The sequence below is a fragment of the Mastigoproctus giganteus genome, chromosome 3 (assembly GCF_048544385.1).
Source record: "Mastigoproctus giganteus isolate SK-2022 chromosome 3, ASM4854438v1, whole genome shotgun sequence".
Lineage (NCBI taxonomy): Eukaryota > Metazoa > Arthropoda > Arachnida > Uropygi > Thelyphonidae > Mastigoproctus > Mastigoproctus giganteus.
In genome coordinates, this window is record NC_143577.1 from 135,320,766 (window position 1) to 135,343,572 (window position 22,807).

At 36.2% G+C, this 22,807-nt stretch overlaps 1 protein-coding gene across 3 annotated transcripts in view; it reads right to left on the reverse strand.

Annotated features, from left to right (window-relative positions):
* LOC150088279 (atrial natriuretic peptide receptor 1) overlaps positions 1-22,061 on the reverse strand; it is a 1,689,763-nt gene extending 1,667,702 nt beyond the window's left edge. For all 3 annotated transcript variants that reach the window (XM_090369441.1, XM_090369442.1, XM_090369440.1), the window contains exon 1: positions 21,265-22,061. In XM_090369441.1, the coding sequence (XP_090225567.1) occupies positions 21,265-22,003 (739 nt within the window). In that variant the 5' untranslated portion in view covers positions 22,004-22,061. The remainder of the gene's footprint in view (positions 1-21,264) is intronic.
* Between the last annotated feature and the right edge of the window lie 746 nt (positions 22,062-22,807).

A 22,807-nucleotide genomic window follows, 5' to 3' on the forward strand; every position in this document is an offset into this window, starting at 1 on the left:
TGATATGAATTTTGCATTAATAAGTTTATAATGAAAGTGGTTGTAATATATAGTGCATACAGATCATTGATGACCTTACAGAAGCAAGTGAAAAGAATGGAAAAAACTGGATAAACTATATATCAAGTAATATCCGACCTATACTGATAATAAGGAATATCAGTATAAGTCGGAAGAAAGGGACTTACCGTTACTTTGTAAGATTGACCAAAAGAACAATATGGAGGGGTGCCGGTATATTTATGTGGGGGAACGCTAGCGGCTACTGGCGGTAGGTGTGGGGAAAAAATATATGGTGTTTGTATAGATAGGAATGATATGAAATAAGGTAAAATTAAATATGTTTATAATATGTTTACAATATGTTAACATGTTTAATACTCTGTGTTAGGCCAATTGGTGGGTACAAGTTTTCTAGACTGTAAGACACCACAGAGGCCTAGTGTATTGTATATACACACTTGGTGTGTATGGGTTTAGTTATTAATTAATGATTATGTTGTTTATTTTAATGTCCCATAGTTTTTTTATGCTTTAAGATGTTAAGGGCTTTACCGAAATGGTAGCGAAGATATGCTTTAGGAAAAAGGTTGTTAATTAGTTTATTGTATAGTATCTGGATGTTATCGATAGTTGTTTCCTTGTTGCTGCAAATGGTAACTATTCTGATGCTTTGCGCTAGTATAACTTTGGCATGTACTCCTCTAGAAATATTGGAGTTCCACTGTGTGAGGTTGACTATATTAAAGTTGAATGCGTCACGTTTGCTGTATAGTTTGATGGTATCTTTGTTGTTTATTAATGTAATATCTAGATCTAGGAAATGGGCTGTAGTATCATTGTTGTTTGTTTTTTCTAGTATGAGTTAATTGGGGTATAAGTATCCATAATCTGTGATGAAGTTAGGGCAGTTAATAACTATGAGGTCATCTATATATCTGTAGAAGTTAAGGTTCTGTGGAAATGAGTTTTCAGACCAGTATAGATAAAGGTTAGCTATAATGCATGAAGCTGGACTTCCCATGGGTGTTCCGTTAGTTTGCTGATATACTGTTTTTCCCTCGTATACAAAGTTATTGGATATACATAGGTTCAGTAGGTTGTTCCAGTAATTGGTATTGCAGATTACATTCTCTCTATATTTAACATAAATATCTTTGAGTACTGTTTTTAGTTTGGTTTGGTTAATGCTAGTAAATAAGCTGTGGAAGTCAAAGGTTTGTACATTGGTAGCATTATTATTCTGTAAGAAATTTAATACTGGTAGGTTGTTGCCTATGATTCTGCTATTTTGTATAATGTTTAATAGCGGTTGCAGTAGCTGTTCAAGTGTTTTGCCCGGTTTGTGTTCATAACTATTTTTGCAGGACGTTATAATCTGAATCCTATGGGATTTTTGTGGCATTTTGGAATGAAATATATATGTGGTAAGTTGTAATTGTTAATGTTCAGTTTTAATTTTTTGTTGAAAGCTATGAGTTTCTTTGTAATAATATTTCAGGCACTGGATATTGGTTTGTATGTGTTGCTGGAGTTAAGTTCAGTTCTCAAGGTGTGTGCATAAAAAGTTTTGCAAATAAAGGCATAATTGTTTGATGCTTTATCCACAGGTGTAATGATAAAGTCTTTGTGTATATCTAGTAGTTTTTGTTTTAGTTTAGCTAAGTTATAGTAGTTGGTTTTGGGCTGGCTATATATATTTGAACTTAGTGATGCATATTTATGTTTTAATAGGTTGAAGGTATAGCTAATCCACATGTGGTATGCCTCTGTAGGTGTACTATGTTTATATGCTAGTCGAAAGCAGTAGTTTAATAGGTGTTTATTGAATATAGCTGTTTATTGAATATAGCTGTTTATTGAATGCAGTTAGATTTATTTTGGTACATGGTCTGAATTTGAATCCTTGAGCGAATATATATATATCTGAGCGTTGGGTCTGCAACGATGTTTAAATTTCCTGTGATGATGGGCCCATGGTCAGGATCAATATATTGTTGCATGTTACTTTGTTTGCATATGCAGTCGTTAATGTCTGTATTATAGGATATTAAATCAGTTGCTATGGATTTGTAGTTGCAGGCTAATATTCCAAAGGGTTTCTTATATTTATATCTAACTTTTATGTTGCATTGGCTATTGTTAGTAAGCAGGTCATTATGATGATTTATATATTTATTAATGTTGATGTTATCCATTATTTTGTTATGGAAATTTAAGATTATGATAGATTCTTTTGTATCAGTTATATTGTGTGGGTTTTTTAGATTGAATTTACAGATTTCGTCTATTATATGAAAGAGGTGTTTGACTTGAAGTTGAATGAATTTGTGCGGTGCTTTCAGTATACTGTGTTTAGTGCTGAAAATATATTCTACATCTATGTTATCTTTGTCCCAGTCTTTAAGGGTTGTATCAAAATTGCCTAAAATCGGCTTATGTTTACCGTTAGTATTCTTAGATTTTTTAGAAGTTTTGTGTGGTTTGCTGTGGAATTTAATTATATTGATTTTGTCATATATACAACAGTCTGCTGTGTTATTAGTAATAATTTTATGGTTGAATTTATTGTTGAGCCCATATGGGTATAAGGTTTTTAATTTTTACATAAAGAGTTCTTGTTTAGAACTCTTTAGTTCTAATGTCGGTGTTATTGATGTGCGCTAGTATGGATAGGTATATATTGGAGAAGCTGTGTGTTTGAAATAGAATATATGCACCGAAAGTGCATATATTCTATTTCTTGTTCTATATTATTACTATATTTTTGAAGTTGTTGATGTCTGATCTGTGTAGATTTAATCTCAGGTGTAGTTTATTACTTGTTTGTCCAACGTATTTTATATTACAAGTACTGCATGTTATTAGGTATATAACATTACTTGATTTCCAAAAGGTAGGTTTTTTTAGCGTCATTTGTTATGTGTTGCGGGTGCATGCGAGGACAGGTTAAACATAGTTTATTATTACATGTGTTGTATTTAAAGTTATAGATCCCATATTTATCCAAGTTAGAAGCATTAGATGCTGCTGTACTCTGTTCTGTGTGTGTAATATGTGTATGTATAGAATGATAGACATGTTGTGGGGTACAGTACAGTACAGAACATGTGTCCCCGGGGTCAAATTTATACTACTCTGCCCATGTAGCATGTATTCATTATTTTGTGGTTCCATATAAAAGATTACAACAATATATAAAGTCTAAAATATATAAATTATAAAAAAGGAATGAAGGGTGAATGAGGGGTAAAAGCGATGTAGAGTGTAGCCCGTAAGTTCAAAAGAAGGAATAGGAATAGTGAAAGTATTTATCAAGAAAAATGTACTGTATATAAGCGGTTCTAGGTGGCGTGAGCACAGCCTGGACAAAGCTTATGATAATAGTAACGAATAATGGTTAGTTTATTGTATAGTATCTGGATGTTATTGAAACAACTATCGATAACATCCAGATACTATACAATGAACTAATTAACAACCTTTTTCCTAAAGCATATCTTCGCGCTACCACTTCGGTAAAGCCCTTAACATCTTAAAGCATAAAAAACTATAGGACATTAAAATAAACAGCATAATCTTTAATTAATAACTAAACCAATACACTAGGCCTCTGTGGTGTCTTACAGTCTAGAAAACTTGTACCCACCAATTGGCCTAACACAGTGTATTAAACATGTATATATTGTAAACATTTAATTTTACCTTATTTCATATCATTCCTATCTATACAAACACCATATTTTTTCCCCCACACCTAACGCCAGGAGCCGTTAGCGTTCCCCCACATAAATATACCGGCACCCCGCCATATTGTTCTTTTGGTCAATCTTACAAAGTAACGGTAAGTCCCTTTCTTCCGACCTATACTGATATTCCTTATTATAGTTTATTCAATTCTTTTCACTTGCTTCTGTAAGGTCATCCATGATCTGTATGCACTATGTATTATAACCACTTTTATTGGCACATCCTTTATAAACTCATTAATGCAAAATTCATATCTAGATTTGCCTTCGCAGCACGTGGCAACTACACGTGCACCACAGCATACAGATCATGTCGGAAAGAGAAGCAAGAACATTGCTGTCTTTTTCATAATTTCGGTGGATGACCTCTGATGATGACACTGAAATTGTGAAAGACACCGCAATGTTATTTCATTTTGGTCGCTTTTTCACTTCTTATTTTAATCTCCAGTCCATTTCTTCCTCTTTTTCATTCCGTATATCGCTCCCAGTGTATACCGTATTTTCATTTGACTTAAACCAATTAAATCTAACTTATATATATATATATATATATATATATATATATATATATATATATATATATATATATATATATACCGGGGTTCAAGCCCCTGACTGCTGAATACGGTCGATCTGCCAACCTGCACTGGACCCAGCGTGGCAGATTATGGTCCATTTCCCCCTCAGCATGAATTGTTGAGGAGGCTTCCATCCTGCAGTGGTTGATAACGGCTGCAATTTTTTTTTTTTTTTTTATTATCAGATCAGATTAATGCCGTCAATTGTAGATTAAAAATTACATCAGTCTGTAATCTAATTACTACTGTAGGAGTATACCCTCTACAGTATTGGTACTGTAGAGGGTGTCTCAAAAATACACGGCATAACTTCAGGAATGAGTTCCTCATATGTAGACAATAAAAATATTTTATATCAACATGGTTCCGGAAATGCTTGGTTTCTGAGTTTTGAAGGTCTGTCTATGACACTTAATTGTTCACATCACCTGGTAGTAATTGTTCAAAATGTCCACCTTCTGCCTGAATACAGGCCTCATATCGACGTCTGATGGACTCGCGAAGACGATGCCAAATTCCTGGCATGTTTCGTATTGTCTCACAACCTGACACAATTCGATTGCGGAGAGTTTCCACATCATCTACCGGAGTCGAATTCACCAATGACTTTAAATGGCCCCACAAGAAGAAATCTAGTGGGTTTAAATCAGTGAGCGTGGAGGACAGGCAGTTGATCCACCCTCTACTTCAGGAGTCGTAGATTTTGGTCATCCTCTGTCGGCAGCACGAAGTGTAAAGGTCCCATGTTCACAAAAGCGGCGATGGATACTTTCAAACGTTTTTCCGTTCTGGACATCTTCGTTCTGGGAATCTTTCACGGTACAAACGACGAGCCTCCAGAGCATTGCCGTCCGCCAAACCGTACACAAAGTGCATATCCGCTTCCTCCTGATTTGAGTACATGGTCGGAATGAAAAACCACCAGATTCTGTCAGTACCTTGTCATGAAGGAAATAACCTGCGGGGGATAAGACATTCCAGTTAATAACTCGGGAACCAAGCATTTCCGGAACTATGTTGATATAAAATATTTTTATTGTCTACATATGAGGAACTCATTCCTGAAGTTATGCCGTGTATTTTTGAGACACCTGTGTATAGGTACTCAAAGAGTATTAAAACATTGGTATAAGAGTACTAACTATGCGGGTCATAAGTCCAAAAGAACCAATAAAAACTAATATAGCCTGTGTTGGTTTACATTACTATACTCTATAAATAAACATATAATTAGCAATAAAATAAAAATAAAATAGAAAATAGAATAAAATAAAAATAGAAAATAGAATAAAATAATGATTATCTAATTAATTATGGATAATCGGATACACTGAATGGCACTTTTTCTAGGGCTAACACCATTCAATGCATTCTACCAATAATTATAAGGCTATCTGTTTCTGATTGTTATCTCCCTGTTTAACTAGGTTCAAATTTTAAACAAAGGCAATCTATGCTAAACTTTAAATTTAACAGCAAACAGGCAAGATAACAGCTAGCCCTACTGATAGCATTGAAACAAATAATACAGAAAAAGAGTGCCAACCATAATTTTCACTTGAGTTGTGGTGTTTTTTATTTATTTTATACATGTGCAAAAAAAAAGCTTGCTTATGCTAACATAAGGAAAAATGAGGTAAGGATAAATATAGTAATAGTACCTCCTTAGAGTAATACGAGGGAAATTGAGGTACAGTACTCCATGAAGGCGAAAATATAGTAGTCAAATAAGAAGTAGTTTCTCCTACATCCTCTGATTACACTAATAATTCGGAGAAATAAGAACAAAGAGTGTAGGACAGTTTAAAGACGATGCAAGATATAAGTTGTAGCTCGGGTTGCTATAAAATGAACCTGAACTCTTGAATGGTACCTGAACTCCATGAAGGAGTTTAGGCACTATCATTCCTGTTCTATTAGTTTTTATTCATCTTACTATCTGCATATTTCTCTTTGCGTTAATTTAATTTTAATTAATTGGCTATTTACCACTTCCAACACACAGGGGTCACCACATGCATATTAACTCTCGCTAGAGGATTTGCATTTCGTTCATGACGACTATTGTTGTTACTATATCGCTTCTTGGATGTGCTTTATGCCTTGAATTTATTCTTATTTTAATTAATAAATTAAGTTCTCTGTTGTGTCAACGATGTTCAATATGTGCTTGCATTATTACTTTATATTATCTTTCTTTTGATTCTAAAATTTTTAACTACCTTTAATGGTTTAGATTCAAATTACTTAAAATCTAAATTTATCACTATTATTATTTTATATAACTTAGCAGATATTGATCACTACAGAAACAGAGAATTCCTTGTCGTTTTTTGCCTTCAATCTGGGTGGTTGGCCCCATTCCAAGTCACCTAGATTGTGGGTAAATAGCGATAAGTTTTGTGTATATATTTTAATTTATATTATATTTCCCCTTTTTTTATATATACTTTTTTTCTTCCACTAACCTTACATTATCCTTTGCGTTTTCTATAAATCTATCTTGGTATTGTCTTCAATATTAATTGCTATATACGATATATTATATACAAATTATGGTCGTAATGCCTCATTGTTGTTGCAAGTGCGTTGGCTCATAAGTATTAGTAAGAGTTTGTTACAATTTATTAATTTTCTTTCAATATTACTCATTATATATATAAATATATATAAATAAATATATATATTATGTAAAGTAAAAATTAGACAAAAGTAATAAAAATAAATAATTATGGCTATATAGCTATCATCAGAGGCAGCAATTGCACATCCCCCACATGATGCTCAATTATATCTGATAATTTAAAATAATATGATATTTAAAATAACATCAGCCAGTAGTACGGCAATAATACAGAGCGAAACAGAACGCAAAATAATATAAAATAAACAAACAGGGACGGGAAAGTAGAGATAGTAGAAACCAAGGTAGTCAATAATCCCCTATATAATTTAGTCAATTAAGCAATTAAACGCAATTAATAAACAAGATACAAATTTAAAATAATGCCAATTATAAATAATTTAGCGGCACCCCCCTAGAAGGTACCAGTTCCAAAAGACGTGAAATATCACCAAAAAAGGTTAAAGAAACTACCGAAAAATAAAATATCAAAATAATAAATATCAAAATAATAAATCAAAACAATAGACTGACCATTATGCCCCATATCGACAGAGGACCACGAGGCCATTAATGGTCATGGAATCGCTGCATTTCAATCGTCATACAAATCATCGCAAAGGCAGAAATATCGAAGAACCAAACCACCTCTCCATTCTCCGATAGATGAACCAATGCAGAGGATTTGCATGGCGGTGGTCCTTATGCAGCGAAAAAATAATCTATAGAACAGACAGCACTCTTGATCAGAGCCACACCACTGACATAATGCAAGCTTAACCAGCTTATATAATAGAAAGGAAAAGAATAGATGGCGGCACAGGCGCTGCTATTTAGCATATCAACCCACTACTACCCTAATTTATATTATGTAAAGTAAAAATTAGACAAAAGTAATAAAAATAAATTATGGCTATATAGCTATCATCAGAGGCAGCAATTGCACATCCCCCACATGATGCTCAATTATATCTGATAATTTAAAATAATATGATATTTAAAATAACATCAGCCAGTAGTACGGCAATAATACAGAGCGAAACAGAACGCAAAATAATATAAAATAAACAAACAGGGACGGGAAAGTAGAGATAGTAGAAACCAAGGTAGTCAATAATCCCCTATATAATTTAGTCAATTAAGCAATTAAACGCAATTAATAAACAAGATACAAATTTAAAATAATGCCAATTATAAATAATTTAGCGGCACCCCCCTAGAAGGTACCAGTTCCAAAAGACGTGAAATATCACCAAAAAAGGTTAAAGAAACTACCGAAAAATAAAATATCAAAATAATAAATCAAAACAATAGACAGTCTATTGTTTTGATTTATTATTTTGATATTTATTATTTTGATATTTTATTTTTCGGTAGTTTCTTTAACCTTTTTTGGTGATATTTCACGTCTTTTGGAACTGGTACCTTCTAGGGGGGTGCCGCTAAATTATTTATAATTGGCATTATTTTAAATTTGTATCTTGTTTATTAATTGCGTTTAATTGCTTAATTGACTAAATTATATAGGGGATTATTGACTACCTTGGTTTCTACTATCTCTACTTTCCCGTCCCTGTTTGTTTATTTTATATTATTTTGCGTTCTGTTTCGCTCTGTATTATTGCCGTACTACTGGCTGATGTTATTTTAAATATCATATTATTTTAAATTATCAGATATAATTGAGCATCATGTGGGGGATGTGCAATTGCTGCCTCTGATGATAGCTATATAGCCATAATTATTTATTTTTATTACTTTTGTCTAATTTTTACTTTACATAATATAAATTAGGGTAGTAGTGGGTTGATATGCTAAATAGCAGCGCCTGTGCCGCCATCTATTCTTTTCCTTTCTATTATATAAGCTGGTTAAGCTTGCATTATGTCAGTGGTGTGGCTCTGATCAAGAGTGCTGTCTGTTCTATAGATTATTTTTTCGCTGCATAAGGACCACCGCCATGCAAATCCTCTGCATTGGTTCATCTATCGGAGAATGGAGAGGTGGTTTGGTTCTTCGATATTTCTGCCTTTGCGATGATTTGTATGACGATTGAAATGCAGCGATTCCATGACCATTTATTATTTTGACATTTATTATTTTGATATTTTATTTTTCGGTAGTTTCTTTAACCTTTTTTGGTGATATTTCACGTCTTTTGGAACTGGTACCTTCTAGGGGGGTGCCGCTAAATTATTTATAATTGGCATTATTTTAAATTTGTATCTTGTTTATTAATTGCGTTTAATTGCTTAATTGACTAAATTATATAGGGGATTATTGACTACCTTGGTTTCTACTATCTCTACTTTCCCGTCCCTGTTTGTTTATTTTATATTATTTTGCGTTCTGTTTCGCTCTGTATTATTGCCGTACTACTGGCTGATGTTATTTTAAATATCATATTATTTTAAATTATCAGATATAATTGAGCATCATGTGGGGGATGTGCAATTGCTGTCTCTGATGATAGCTATATAGCCATAATTATTTATTTTTATTACTTTTGTCTAATTTTTACTTTACATAATATAAATTAGGGTAGTAGTGGGTTGATATGCTAAATAGCAGCGCCTGTGCCGCCATCTATTCTTTTCCTTTCTATTATATAAGCTGGTTAAGCTTGCATTATGTCAGTGGTGTGGCTCTGATCAAGAGTGCTGTCTGTTCTATAGATTATTTTTTCGCTGCATAAGGACCACCGCCATGCAAATCCTCTGCATTGGTTCATCTATCGGAGAATGGAGAGGTGGTTTGGTTCTTCGATATTTCTGCCTTTGCGATGATTTGTATGACGATTGAAATGCAGCGATTCCATGACCATTAATGGCCTCGTGGTCCTCTGTCGATATGGGGCATAATGGTCAGTCTATTGTTTTGATTTATTATTTTGATATTTTATTTTTCGGTAGTTTCTTTAACCTTTTTTGGTGATATTTCACGTCTTTTGGAACTGGTACCTTCTAGGGGGGTGCCGCTAAATTATTTATAATTGGCATTATTTTAAATTTGTATCTTGTTTATTAATTGCGTTTAATTGCTTAATTGACTAAATTATATAGGGGATTATTGACTACCTTGGTTTCTACTATCTCTACTTTCCCGTCCCTGTTTGTTTATTTTATATTATTTTGCGTTCTGTTTCGCTCTGTATTATTGCCGTACTACTGGCTGATGTTATTTTAAATATCATATTATTTTAAATTATCAGATATAATTGAGCATCATGTGGGGGATGTGCAATTGCTGCCTCTGATGATAGCTATATAGCCATAATTTATTTTTATTACTTTTGTCTAATTTTTACTTTACATAATATAAATTAGGGTAGTAGTGGGTTGATATGCTAAATAGCAGCGCCTGTGCCGCCATCTATTCTTTTCCTTTCTATTATATAAGCTGGTTAAGCTTGCATTATGTCAGTGGTGTGGCTCTGATCAAGAGTGCTGTCTGTTCTATAGATTATTTTTTCGCTGCATAAGGACCACCGCCATGCAAATCCTCTGCATTGGTTCATCTATCGGAGAATGGAGAGGTGGTTTGGTTCTTCGATATTTCTGCCTTTGCGATGATTTGTATGACGATTGAAATGCAGCGATTCCATGACCATTTATTATTTTGACATTTATTATTTTGATATTTTATTTTTCGGTAGTTTCTTTAACCTTTTTTGGTGATATTTCACGTCTTTTGGAACTGGTACCTTCTAGGGGGGTGCCGCTAAATTATTTATAATTGGCATTATTTTAAATTTGTATCTTGTTTATTAATTGCGTTTAATTGCTTAATTGACTAAATTATATAGGGGATTATTGACTACCTTGGTTTCTACTATCTCTACTTTCCCGTCCCTGTTTGTTTATTTTATATTATTTTGCGTTCTGTTTCGCTCTGTATTATTGCCGTACTACTGGCTGATGTTATTTTAAATATCATATTATTTTAAATTATCAGATATAATTGAGCATCATGTGGGGGATGTGCAATTGCTGCCTCTGATGATAGCTATATAGCCATAATTATTTATTTTTATTACTTTTGTCTAATTTTTACTTTACATAATATAAATTAGGGTAGTAGTGGGTTGATATGCTAAATAGCAGCGCCTGTGCCGCCATCTATTCTTTTCCTTTCTATTATATAAGCTGGTTAAGCTTGCATTATGTCAGTGGTGTGGCTCTGATCAAGAGTGCTGTCTGTTCTATAGATTATTTTTTCGCTGCATAAGGACCACCGCCATGCAAATCCTCTGCATTGGTTCATCTATCGGAGAATGGAGAGGTGGTTTGGTTCTTCGATATTTCTGCCTTTGCGATGATTTGTATGACGATTGAAATGCAGCGATTCCATGACCATTAATGGCCTCGTGGTCCTCTGTCGATATGGGGCATAATGGTCAGTCTATTGTTTTGATTTATTATTTTGATATTTTATTTTTCGGTAGTTTCTTTAACTTTTTTGGTGATATTTCACGTCTTTTGGAACTGGTACCTTCTAGGGGGGTGCCGCTAAATTATTTATAATTGGCATTATTTTAAATTTGTATCTTGTTTATTAATTGCGTTTAATTGCTTAATTGACTAAATTATATAGGGGATTATTGACTACCTTGGTTTCTACTATCTCTACTTTCCCGTCCCTGTTTGTTTATTTTATATTATTTTGCGTTCTGTTTCGCTCTGTATTATTGCCGTACTACTGGCTGATGTTATTTTAAATATCATATTATTTTAAATTATCAGATATAATTGAGCATCATGTGGGGGATGTGCAATTGCTGCCTCTGATGATAGCTATATAGCCATAATTATTTATTTTTATTACTTTTGTCTAATTTTTACTTTACATAATATAAATTAGGGTAGTAGTGGGTTGATATGCTAAATAGCAGCGCCTGTGCCGCCATCTATTCTTTTCCTTTCTATTATATAAGCTGGTTAAGCTTGCATTATGTCAGTGGTGTGGCTCTGATCAAGAGTGCTGTCTGTTCTATAGATTATTTTTTCGCTGCATAAGGACCACCGCCATGCAAATCCTCTGCATTGGTTCATCTATCGGAGAATGGAGAGGTGGTTTGGTTCTTCGATATTTCTGCCTTTGCGATGATTTGTATGACGATTGAAATGCAGCGATTCCATGACCATTAATGGCCTCGTGGTCCTCTGTCGATATGGGGCATAATGGTCAGTCTATTGTTTTGATTTATTATTTTGATATTTTATTTTTCGGTAGTTTCTTTAACCTTTTTTGGTGATATTTCACGTCTTTTGGAACTGGTACCTTCTAGGGGGGTGCCGCTAAATTATTTATAATTGGCATTATTTTAAATTTGTATCTTGTTTATTAATTGCGTTTAATTGACTAAATTATATAGGGGATTATTGACTACCTTGGTTTCTACTATCTCTACTTTCCCGTCCCTGTTTGTTTATTTTATATTATTTTGCGTTCTGTTTCGCTCTGTATTATTGCCGTACTACTGGCTGATGTTATTTTAAATATCATTATTTTAAATTATCAGATATAATTGAGCATCATGTGGGGGATGTGCAATTGCTGCCTCTGATGATAGCTATATAGCCATAATTATTTATTTTTATTACTTTTGTCTAATTTTTACTTTACATAATATAAATTAGGGTAGTAGTGGGTTGATATGCTAAATAGCAGCGCCTGTGCCGCCATCTATTCTTTTCCTTTCTATTATATAAGCTGGTTAAGCTTGCATTATGTCAGTGGTGTGGCTCTGATCAAGAGTGCTGTCTGTTCTATAGATTATTTTTTCGCTGCATAAGGACCACCGCCATGCAAATCCTCTGCATTGGTTCATCTATCGGAGAATGGAGAGGTGGTTTGGTTCTTCGATATTTCTGCCTTTGCGATGATTTGTATGACGATTGAAATGCAGCGATTCCATGACCATTAATGGCCTCGTGGTCCTCTGTCGATATGGGGCATAATGGTCAGTCTATTGTTTTGATTTATTATTTTGATATTTTATTTTTCGGTAGTTTCTTTAACCTTTTTTGGTGATATTTCACGTCTTTTGGAACTGGTACCTTCTAGGGGGGTGCCGCTAAATTATTTATAATTGGCATTATTTTAAATTTGTATCTTGTTTATTAATTGCGTTTAATTGCTTAATTGACTAAATTATATAGGGGATTATTGACTACCTTGGTTTCTACTATCTCTACTTTCCCGTCCCTGTTTGTTTATTTTATATTATTTTGCGTTCTGTTTCGCTCTGTATTATTGCCGTACTACTGGCTGATGTTATTTTAAATATCATATTATTTTAAATTATCAGATATAAATAAATATATATATATATATAACAAAAAACAAAAAAAAAAACAAGTTAACCAACCAACAATTTTACAATAAACAAAAAAAAATAAAATAAAAATAACCAAGTAGATAAAGAAAAAAAAAAAAAAAACACAAATCATCTGATTCCCTCCTCACACAGATAAATCCAGATCCAGTTGACCTCTCTATTTACTCAAACTGTCAGCCTCATCTACCTGCGAGGGAAACTTTTTATTCCAACAATTATCGGTTCGCTGGCTGAAAAAAAATTTCCTACAGTCTGATCTAAACCTCAAGCTCTGTAATATTAATTTATGACCCCTAGTTCTGGAATTCTTTAGAACAGTGTGTTAATTCTTTGATGACACAAGGGTTTCCCTCATGCCCGCGTTGTGTATTTTGTTTGTGTGACATAGAACTCTGTTGAGACCAGAGATTTAAAAAAGTGTATGGGGAGTGATTTATTGTGTAGTGTTATGTTCCGTTGTTTCTCTGACCATTTAGTTGTTGGGCCCCTTTTGGGACCCGCCATTGCCCACACTTTGCCACAAAAACCCAGATCAGGCACCCAGTAGATTATTTAAGTACTCTGGTAGGCCCCGCTACCTAATTTCCGAGGATTTCAGTGGCAAGGGCCTAAAAAAAATGTGAAAACCAGACTTTTTGAAAGCCGAAAGAGGTTGACGAGAAAGCGGTTTAATTTAGACGTTGATTAGAATTTGGCAGCATTGTTAGGTGTGTACGGGGGCGGTTTAGTTAGAGTGGGGGAGACTAAAGACTGGGGGAAAACAGGTAGAAGGATGGGGACGATTGAGTAGGCATCTCTAAAGAGGTTTGTGGGGACGGCCCCACCAGGCGAAGTACGGGGAGAGGCAGGGAGAGTTGTAGACAGAGGGCGGTCTTTCCCCCTTGCCTGGGGATGGGTTTTAAAGGGAACCGGTTTTGAGTACCCGATTCAGATCGCAAATGGCGTGTCGGCAGCGGAGCCGCAGAATGTCTCCGTCGGCGATCGTTGTCCGACAGTTACAGGTTGTAAGTGTCGAATCCAGTAGGAAGGTCAAACTGCCCGTCCTGCTCCAGGGGTGGGATGCTACTTGCAGCGGGAAACCCACCAGGCGAAGGGGGAGTAACTCCCCCATCGCCCCATGGAGTGGGGGGGGAGAGACACACATTTACTTCATTCATAATCCGAATTCTCACTACTTGCATTCTATTTTTATACTTTTTTCTTATATTTTACAATATATATTTTTTTCAGTTAGGTTATATACGGGGTGTTTCAGTTAAACGTTTCAGAACTTCTAAGAGGGGTAGGGTACATCCTGACAACTCGAAATCATATAGCAATGTGGGGTCGGAAATGCTTTCCTGAAGCGGTGTTGTACACAGAAGCACCATAAAGAAAAGAGACCGTAAGTGAGAAATCGTTTTAATAATACATGAAAAGAAGCAAAAGGTACATGGATTAAAGTAAGTGTTCGAAGTTTCTTCCACGGGCTACAATGCACGCCTCACATCTCCGACGCATGGACATCCGAACATTCTGGAATACTCCAGGCGAATTTCGAATTTCTTCGGCAGCTACTGCGATTCTTGCAACCAGCTCCTCAGCATTGTCAACAGGGGTGTCACAAACTAGCGATTTCATATGACCCCAGAAATAAAAATCAAGACATGATAGGTCGGGTGACCGAGCAGGCCAACGCACGGGACCACCACGTCCGATCCACTGTTGACCAAATGTGACATCCAGGTTGTTACGAACATCTCCGCTATAATGGGCAGGGGCTCCATCGTGTTGGAACCACATTGTCTGTTGCGTCGATGCAGAAATCTGTTCATCTCTCAAAAGTTGTGGCAATACTTGCTGCAGAAAGATCAAGTAGATAGGTCCGGTTAGAATTATCTACTTGATAATCCATGTACCTACGGTAATCCATGTACCTTTTGCTTCTTTTCATGTATTATTAAAACGATTTCTCACTTACGGTCTCTTTTCTTTATGGTGCTTCTGTGTACAACACCGCTTCAGGAAAGCATTTCCGACCCCACATTGCTATATGATTTCGAGTTGTCAGGATGTACCCTACCCCTCTTAGAAGTTCTGAAACGTTTAACTGAAACATCCTGTGTATATATGTATTTCTTTTTAACTCACTCATCTTTTTTCTCATACACCAGGGGCAATGCAATGGTGTGTAATGTAAATTTAAATACTAATGCATAATAATTAAGCTAAATAAGTAAAAATATAAAACATTAAAACTAGTGTTAGTGGGTAAGTTTGTGCTTAACCATAGCATTTATGGTTGTGTACTTTCTTTCACAAACAATTCTTTAGAACAGTGAGAATCGCACCTTGATTCATTTTATTAATCCCTCTCAGAGTTTTATAACCTTCAATCAGGCCACATCTGAGGCATGGGTTGGCAAGCTCTCTAAGCCCACATGATCGGAGTCTTTCTGTCGATCTTTATCTTCGAGTTGCCTATCCTCAGAACTTTTCAAAAAGCTGAATATGTTTTTTTTTTTTTTTTTTTTTTAAATGAGGTCTCATATTTGAACGCAGTATTCCAAATGTAGTCTTACAATTGCCTTACACAGTGGGACTATGACTTCCGTTTCTCTACAGGATAACGTTTGATAAATCACCCATAGGACAGTCTAGCTGTCTGATAAAGTTCACAGACACAATTATGACACATAGGAATTTGAAAATCCCCACTCTGTTCTTAAACACGAGCATGATAGTCCCAAGGTGAACGTGTGGGGCACACTGTCCTACAACCAGGTTATCGGGCCATTTTTCCACCACGAAAACAGTGTGAACTCCGCAATTTACCAAGATATGTCCAAATTGTAAGCTGTATCTCAGCTGGAAGATATGCAACCCCATGACAGAAGAAGAAGAAGAACTCTTTATTGCATACAAAACCTTCTATCAGCACCATAATGAAGCTTGCATGCGCGCGATTTCCTCCATAAAAATTTCCTAACAGATGGATTGACCAGGATGTCTCATTCCATGGTCTCCTCGCTTCCAGGAAGAGTTTGGGGAAATTCCCCCCTCCCGAGAGCCGCATTACAAATAACACCACACACTATGAATTTTTTTTTGTATGGGCTACGTAAAGGAAAAGATGTATCCAAAGAAGTTAACAGACCGGATTGAAAAGGAAGTGATTTCCATTTCTCAAGAGATGCTTCAAATCACTTTGAATGAAATCGGCTACCGTCTTGATATTCTGCGTGCTACCAAAGGTGCAAATAATGAAGTGAATATATTTGACACCCTCTGTGTGTGTGTGTGTGTGTGTGTGTGTGTGTGTGTTTAACGAAAATGGAAATGGAAAAAAGAGTGGGGGAAAAAGGGAAAAACTTTATGGAGAAGGGCCACTGATAAACAAAAAGCACCCAACGACCATAATTGCATAATGTATAGAAAAATAATAGTTGCTGAGAAAAGAAAAGATAAAAGGAATGATGGGAAAAAGTAGTACAGCTACTAAAAAAGGTTAAAAAATTAAATACTTAAATATGATTATATTGTCATGCATCGCTTCAATGAGGTGTTCCACTGATATGGCTATTTATATAGTATGCTTGGTTTGGTGGTAGATTAAGCTGTATGAAATGGATGGGGGGCAGAAAGGGGCTTGATTTCGAGCGACTTGGTCACCCGAGGAAGACTTCAGTCTTCCTCTTGTGGATCATGGAGAACTGTTGGTTGGTTGGCTCTTGTTCTTGTAGATTATTTTGCCAAGTTTCGTTCGATGAGATCCAGTCATTCTGCAGTTTTCTCCATACGAGTAGGAAACTTGCTCAATGCTTTTTACAGAGCTGGTAGTGAGCTAGATTTTGTGTCCTCAGCCATTTCCAGCAGTTTCTGTTTGGTGATGAAGGCTCATTTCGCGTCACTGGTGAACCAGTTCTTGGTCCTGCAAGACAGGCGGATGGATTGGGAAGCCACTTCATAGTCAATATCTTTTCACAAGTTAGTTAAACTGGTGAGCGTTTGATTAGGATGGCTGGCAACAACTTGGTTCCAGTCTGTAGATCGTAATTTTTGTAGGATAATTTGAGGTTTATAATCTTTAATGAGAAGAACCCGAGTTGAGATTCTTTAAGGCTATATTTGCCCATTTGTTGGGGACAGCGCAAGTTTTCACAATCAAAGGCAATAGGGAGATGGTTTGATGCGAATCTAAAAGTCGGCGTTGTGAGTGAGATTGTCGAGGTTATGCAGTAAGAAGACTTAAGGTTTTGTTGACTTCTTTGTAGGTCGCTTATGGGTAAGTATAAGGCCTACAGATGAGAAGGAGCGTATAAGGTCATTTACACCAACGAAATTTACACTTGGTCATTTACACCAAGTCATGTTGAAGTCTCCTAAAACGAAGGTGAATGTGTAAGGCTTGAGGCGAGTTATAATTCAGGTAGTTAGTTCGACCCTTGTGTCAGGATTATGGCTTGGAAGTAAATGAACGGAAGCTATCCGAGTTCTTACTTCTTGGACTTTGAAGATTACAGAAAAGACTTCAAACGCTAGCGAGTCAGTGAGCCGTGCATGCACAAGGTGATTGACATCTTTGAACAAGATGTAGACGCAACTTCTACATTTGTGGTGTCTGCAATTTCATATATTTCCATTAAGCCAAGTTTCCTGGATGCAAATAAAATCATATTCTTCAAGCAGGAGATCGGACGGCAGAGGAGCCAATTTGCTGACAATACGGTGCTCATTTTGCATGAAAACCCTGAATGTGGGACATGGGCGGTGGTTATTTGGAATTGGTGATTGCTGTCATAGAGAGAGTTAATGGAGCTTGCCGGCGGGATGGCTTTTTTTTCATCAGAGAAAGGTCCGATCAACATGCCAGGTGGCCAGATGGTGAGATCAAGAAATTTTTGGTATACAGAAGGTGAGCATATTAATAGGAATGAGGCGTATCCTGTTTGCCGAGTTTCAAGCTGCTTCACTTCAATGGGAATATTGTGTTCCTCAAGAAACTCCCTTGATGGATTCGGGACGTGTTGAAGGCCCAAACCAGGAGGCAAAATTCTTGGTTCTGGTAAGAGCTACAAAGATGTCATATTTCTCTACGAGTGTCGATTTACTGCAGTGATTGGTCTTTAAAAGTTGCCTGTTTGTCAGTTGTGGGAATTCTACTTAAGTTAGAAGTGATGGTTTTGTAGTTCAAGCAATAACTCAAAGGTATCTAACAGTAACATGGCTGATAATAAGCAAAATATCATTATGTAAACTAATTCATTTGTTGATATTGATATCATCCATTAATTTCAACAATAAGATTGTACGCTTGCACTGACTAAAAATTAAAGGATTTTAATCGAAATTTACAAAGATGGAATTAAGATGGAAAAGACAGTGGTAATCAATGGACACTGCTCATCGTGGACTAATGTTATTAGAGTCTCTCAGGGTTCAGTATTGGGTCCATTGTTGTTTTCTGTATTTATAAATGATATTGATGATGGTATATCAAGCTTAATGTCCAAGTTTGCACACGATACGAAGGTTGGCAGGGTTGTTAAGGACACTAATGACAGTACGCTGCTGCAACAGGATCTAGAAAAGTTGAGCAGATGGGCTCAGAGGTGGCAAATGAAGTTTAACAAATGTAAAGTACTACGTATGGGAAGCAGCAACCCCAGAGTGACGTATCAACTCTGTGGTACACTGACAGTGGTACAGAACGAAAAGGACCTGGGGGTAATTGTGCAGGCAGGTATGAAGTTTTCTGAGCAGTGCAAAACGGTCTGCAAGAGTAGCTCATGGTGTCTTGTCAATGATATACAGGAACTTTTCTAGCAGGGATAAGGAGATGATTATCCCCTTATATAAGGCAATGGTCAGGCCACACCTTGAGTACTGTATACAGGTCTGGAGGCCTCATTTTAAGAAGGATGTAGAGCAGTTGGAACGAGTACAGAGAAGGGAATGGAACAAAGGGTTGCTCTTATGAAGAAATGCTTAAATTTTGCAAATTACAATGTCTGGAGACTAGGCACCTGCGAGGTGATCTGATTGAGGTGTATAAAGCCTTGAATGGCTTGAGCATGCTCAATGCTGATGGAATTATTCCTCTTGCTCAGAATAATCATTTGAGAGGGCATAAATTCAAATTGAGGAAAGACAGGTGTAGGATAGATGTGCGGAAGTTTGCCTTTAGTCAGCGGGTGGCTGGTTGGTGGAACAGAATTCCATCCTTTGTTGTGGTTGATAGCGTAAATAAATTTAAGGCTGAGCTGGACAGATACTTGGAACAAACGGGGGGGTTGAAATGGGAGCGTGTTTTTTTTTTTTTTTTTTTTTTTTGTTGGAAGTATTAAATTTATGGTCAAAATTTTGTAGGGGCAGTATGAATCCCAGGGCAGTTTAGGTAGGAAGCATTGGATGCTGATTCGCTCAGTGGAATGTGTGTATACATCAAGTGTTATAGTTCCGAGAAAAGTACTGTCCAGAGCAACAGAATCTGAAGTCAAATTTAATCTACTTTGCCCATGTAGTATATTATTAACACGTTGTGAAACCATAGCAATTAAGTAAAAATTATATGGAAGGAGTGAAAAAAAAAGAGAAGAGAAAAGATGGAAAGTAGAGTTACATTTGTAGAGCTGAACTAGTTCTACGCAGTAGAGCCAGTTCAAAATCAGTTGCCCATGGTTATTATCCGTAGAACAAAGCATGCAGCAGAAACAGAAGGTCTACGGGAGACAAGACAGAGTGGAGAGACTGATCACTAATTTACCTCATTATCCTCTTTCGAATGGAGTCTAGAAGCATGAGGAAGTTTTAGGGACTCCACCCGCAGATATGAGAACAACATTGAATGGTAGGGCGGACTTGAGGTTTGTACAGAGCTAGTAGTTGTTTAAAAGAAAAGGTTCGCCAGAGCGAGAGTAAACCCAGTTTTTTAGATGTAGCGAAAGTAATATTTATGATTTGCTTGTGCCAAGAGACGTTAGAAGTCAGGGTAATCTCTAATAGAGCTATGTGATCTTGTCTAGAGATCAACGTCTGATTTCTTTTGAAGATAAGCGTTGGCGCAGTAGAATTCCTTTGGAAGAAATTGAAGTTGTTTGTGCACGGGATTTTTTTTTTTTTTTTTTTGAACTGGAAAATGCTATCATCAGAAAAACTATGACCAATTGATTCAGAATCCGAAGACAGTACATTTATTGTGATCTTAAAAATGCAAATATATTTTTAACTTGACTGCTGAATGTCGCTCTGTTTCTATTAATTTTATCATATATAAAATGATGTCATGTGAATCTAATTTTTAGACTACGTATAATTGAATGCGCTGATTTTATAATTTATACATGGTTGTAAAACATAAAATTTATACTGTATCCCTGCAAGACCTAAGGGTAAACAGGCCATTATTTTTATTATAGTTTCTTCTTTGTACTGCAATAACTTTCAACTTGGCATGCCAAAAGGAGATGCGTTTCAGTACTGAACGTTTTATATACTTTACATTTTCTCTCTAAAATTTAATCAATGTAGTTCTATTGTAGGATGGAGCTTGCTTACGAGAACATTAGCAAACAATGATCTAATTTGCTTTTATTCTCCCATCTTACAATACCGCAATTAAAACATAACCTCACATTGAATAGCACAAGAAACAAAATCACTTTACCCTATTTTAAAATATTCTCTCTACATAATTTTTTCATTAATTTCGTGTACATGGAAAATAACTCTCAAATATCTGAATATTAAAAGAGCATAATTTCATTGGTTTAGATTAATTAATTAGTAATCGATGCAATTGAAAATAAATTCTTCACGTTTCCAGCTTCAAAAAGTGTTGAAGCTGGAAACGTCCGTTCAGAAGATGTTAAAATATAAATGATCAACAGGAGGTATCTGTTAATGTGAGATCTACTTATGTAAACAAAACTACTTACTTCAAATAAATAAATATACCGAACCTCGTTTTTATTTACTCAAAATCTTACTTACTGCGTGAATGTAATGACACTTGACGAAGCATTCCAGAGTAATCTGTATCATTACTCGTATCATCGAACTTATGATGGAATGGTCGCTTTCCTAAAGCAGTGAAGACAGCGCCAAGTGTGAAGTAGCAATTGGAATGCCCTCTCGTCCGATCTTCGTAGTTGTGGAACAGAAGAGCCACGACGCTCCACTGAAACTTATTCAGTACTTGAAGGAAAATCATTCCAATTTGGGAGTATGATCCATTCATCCGGGTCAACAGACGGTAATGGGGATGTTTGAAATCGAAGTTGTCATTCTGGCCCCCAGACGTAATCAAGGGAATGTCCCAAACAGAAGCGTAGCGAGCTACGGGAGCCAACACGTATGGACACATGGGGCCGAGGAAAACGTCGGCTTTTTTACAGTTAAAAAGATCAAAAGCAGCCAATGGCCCATAAGTGGATGAACACTCTGTATCTCTGAATATAACTTCCATTCGCCTGCCTCCGCGATTCTCCAGCGTTCGAATTGCGTACAACACGGACGGTAGCACTTTGTTTAGCGCAAAAGGTTCGGAATTGTTACCCGGTGCGAGAACAGCTAGACGAACTGGCCGATCATCAAGTATTGAACTCCTGCTGAATGATGGACGAACCTCAGCTAACAACGCGAAACTGCAAAAGCGAGAGGTCCCGAATATCAAAGCCATTCCGGTGTTCAAGGTCACTATCCCCTGCAGCACTCTATTTAATTTCCTCATTGCAGGTCTCTCTTTCTCACGCTATGTTTCGTCAATGGATAATACGAAGAATATTTTTAAAAAAGAGGGGAATATTTAAAAACACTTCCCGCTGTGTACTTTTAGCTCACCGAAAACATCGGGAAGTAAGCTCCTTTCACTGCTTTCTACCACGAAGCACACACGGGCCCAAAGGATCCAACCAACTCTAGTCGTCTAATAGGTTGAAGGTCGGCAAGCTTTCCGTGTTCCCTGGCTTTCGTCGCGCATCCGGTTTACTCGACCAATCGAATGTAAGATTTAACGGAGCGACCTCTGCCATCCAAATCTCAAAGTGCTGGATCGATCGGTTGCTCGTAAATAAGCGCACATTACACACGGGAGTAGCTAAATAGCGAATCTTCTTTTAATCTATGAAATCGGCTTCCAATTTACGTTTGTGTCAGATTAAGACAGCGAAAGTTGCCTGAAAAGAACTGTTACTAGTAGATATTTACGTTTTATTTGTTGTTTCGTACATATTTCATAAAAGTTATGGTTAATTTGAATAATGGGGAGGCGCGCGGTGGAGTGACAAAAAATATGCCTTTTGCTATTGAAAAATAGTTTTTTTTTTTTTTTTCAGTAGAGAACGAGTAAATAAATTTAATGAAAATCTGTAGGATGTCGGATCTGTCTGTCTGAATCGGATGCAATTGCTGTTAAAATAAAAAAAAATGTTTTTAGGGTAAAAAATATTCAAATTAGGGATAAATGTGAAGTGCATCGTCGAGTTAATTGCAATTAACTTTCCGCCATGGCACAACAGAGGTGCTATGGTACCGA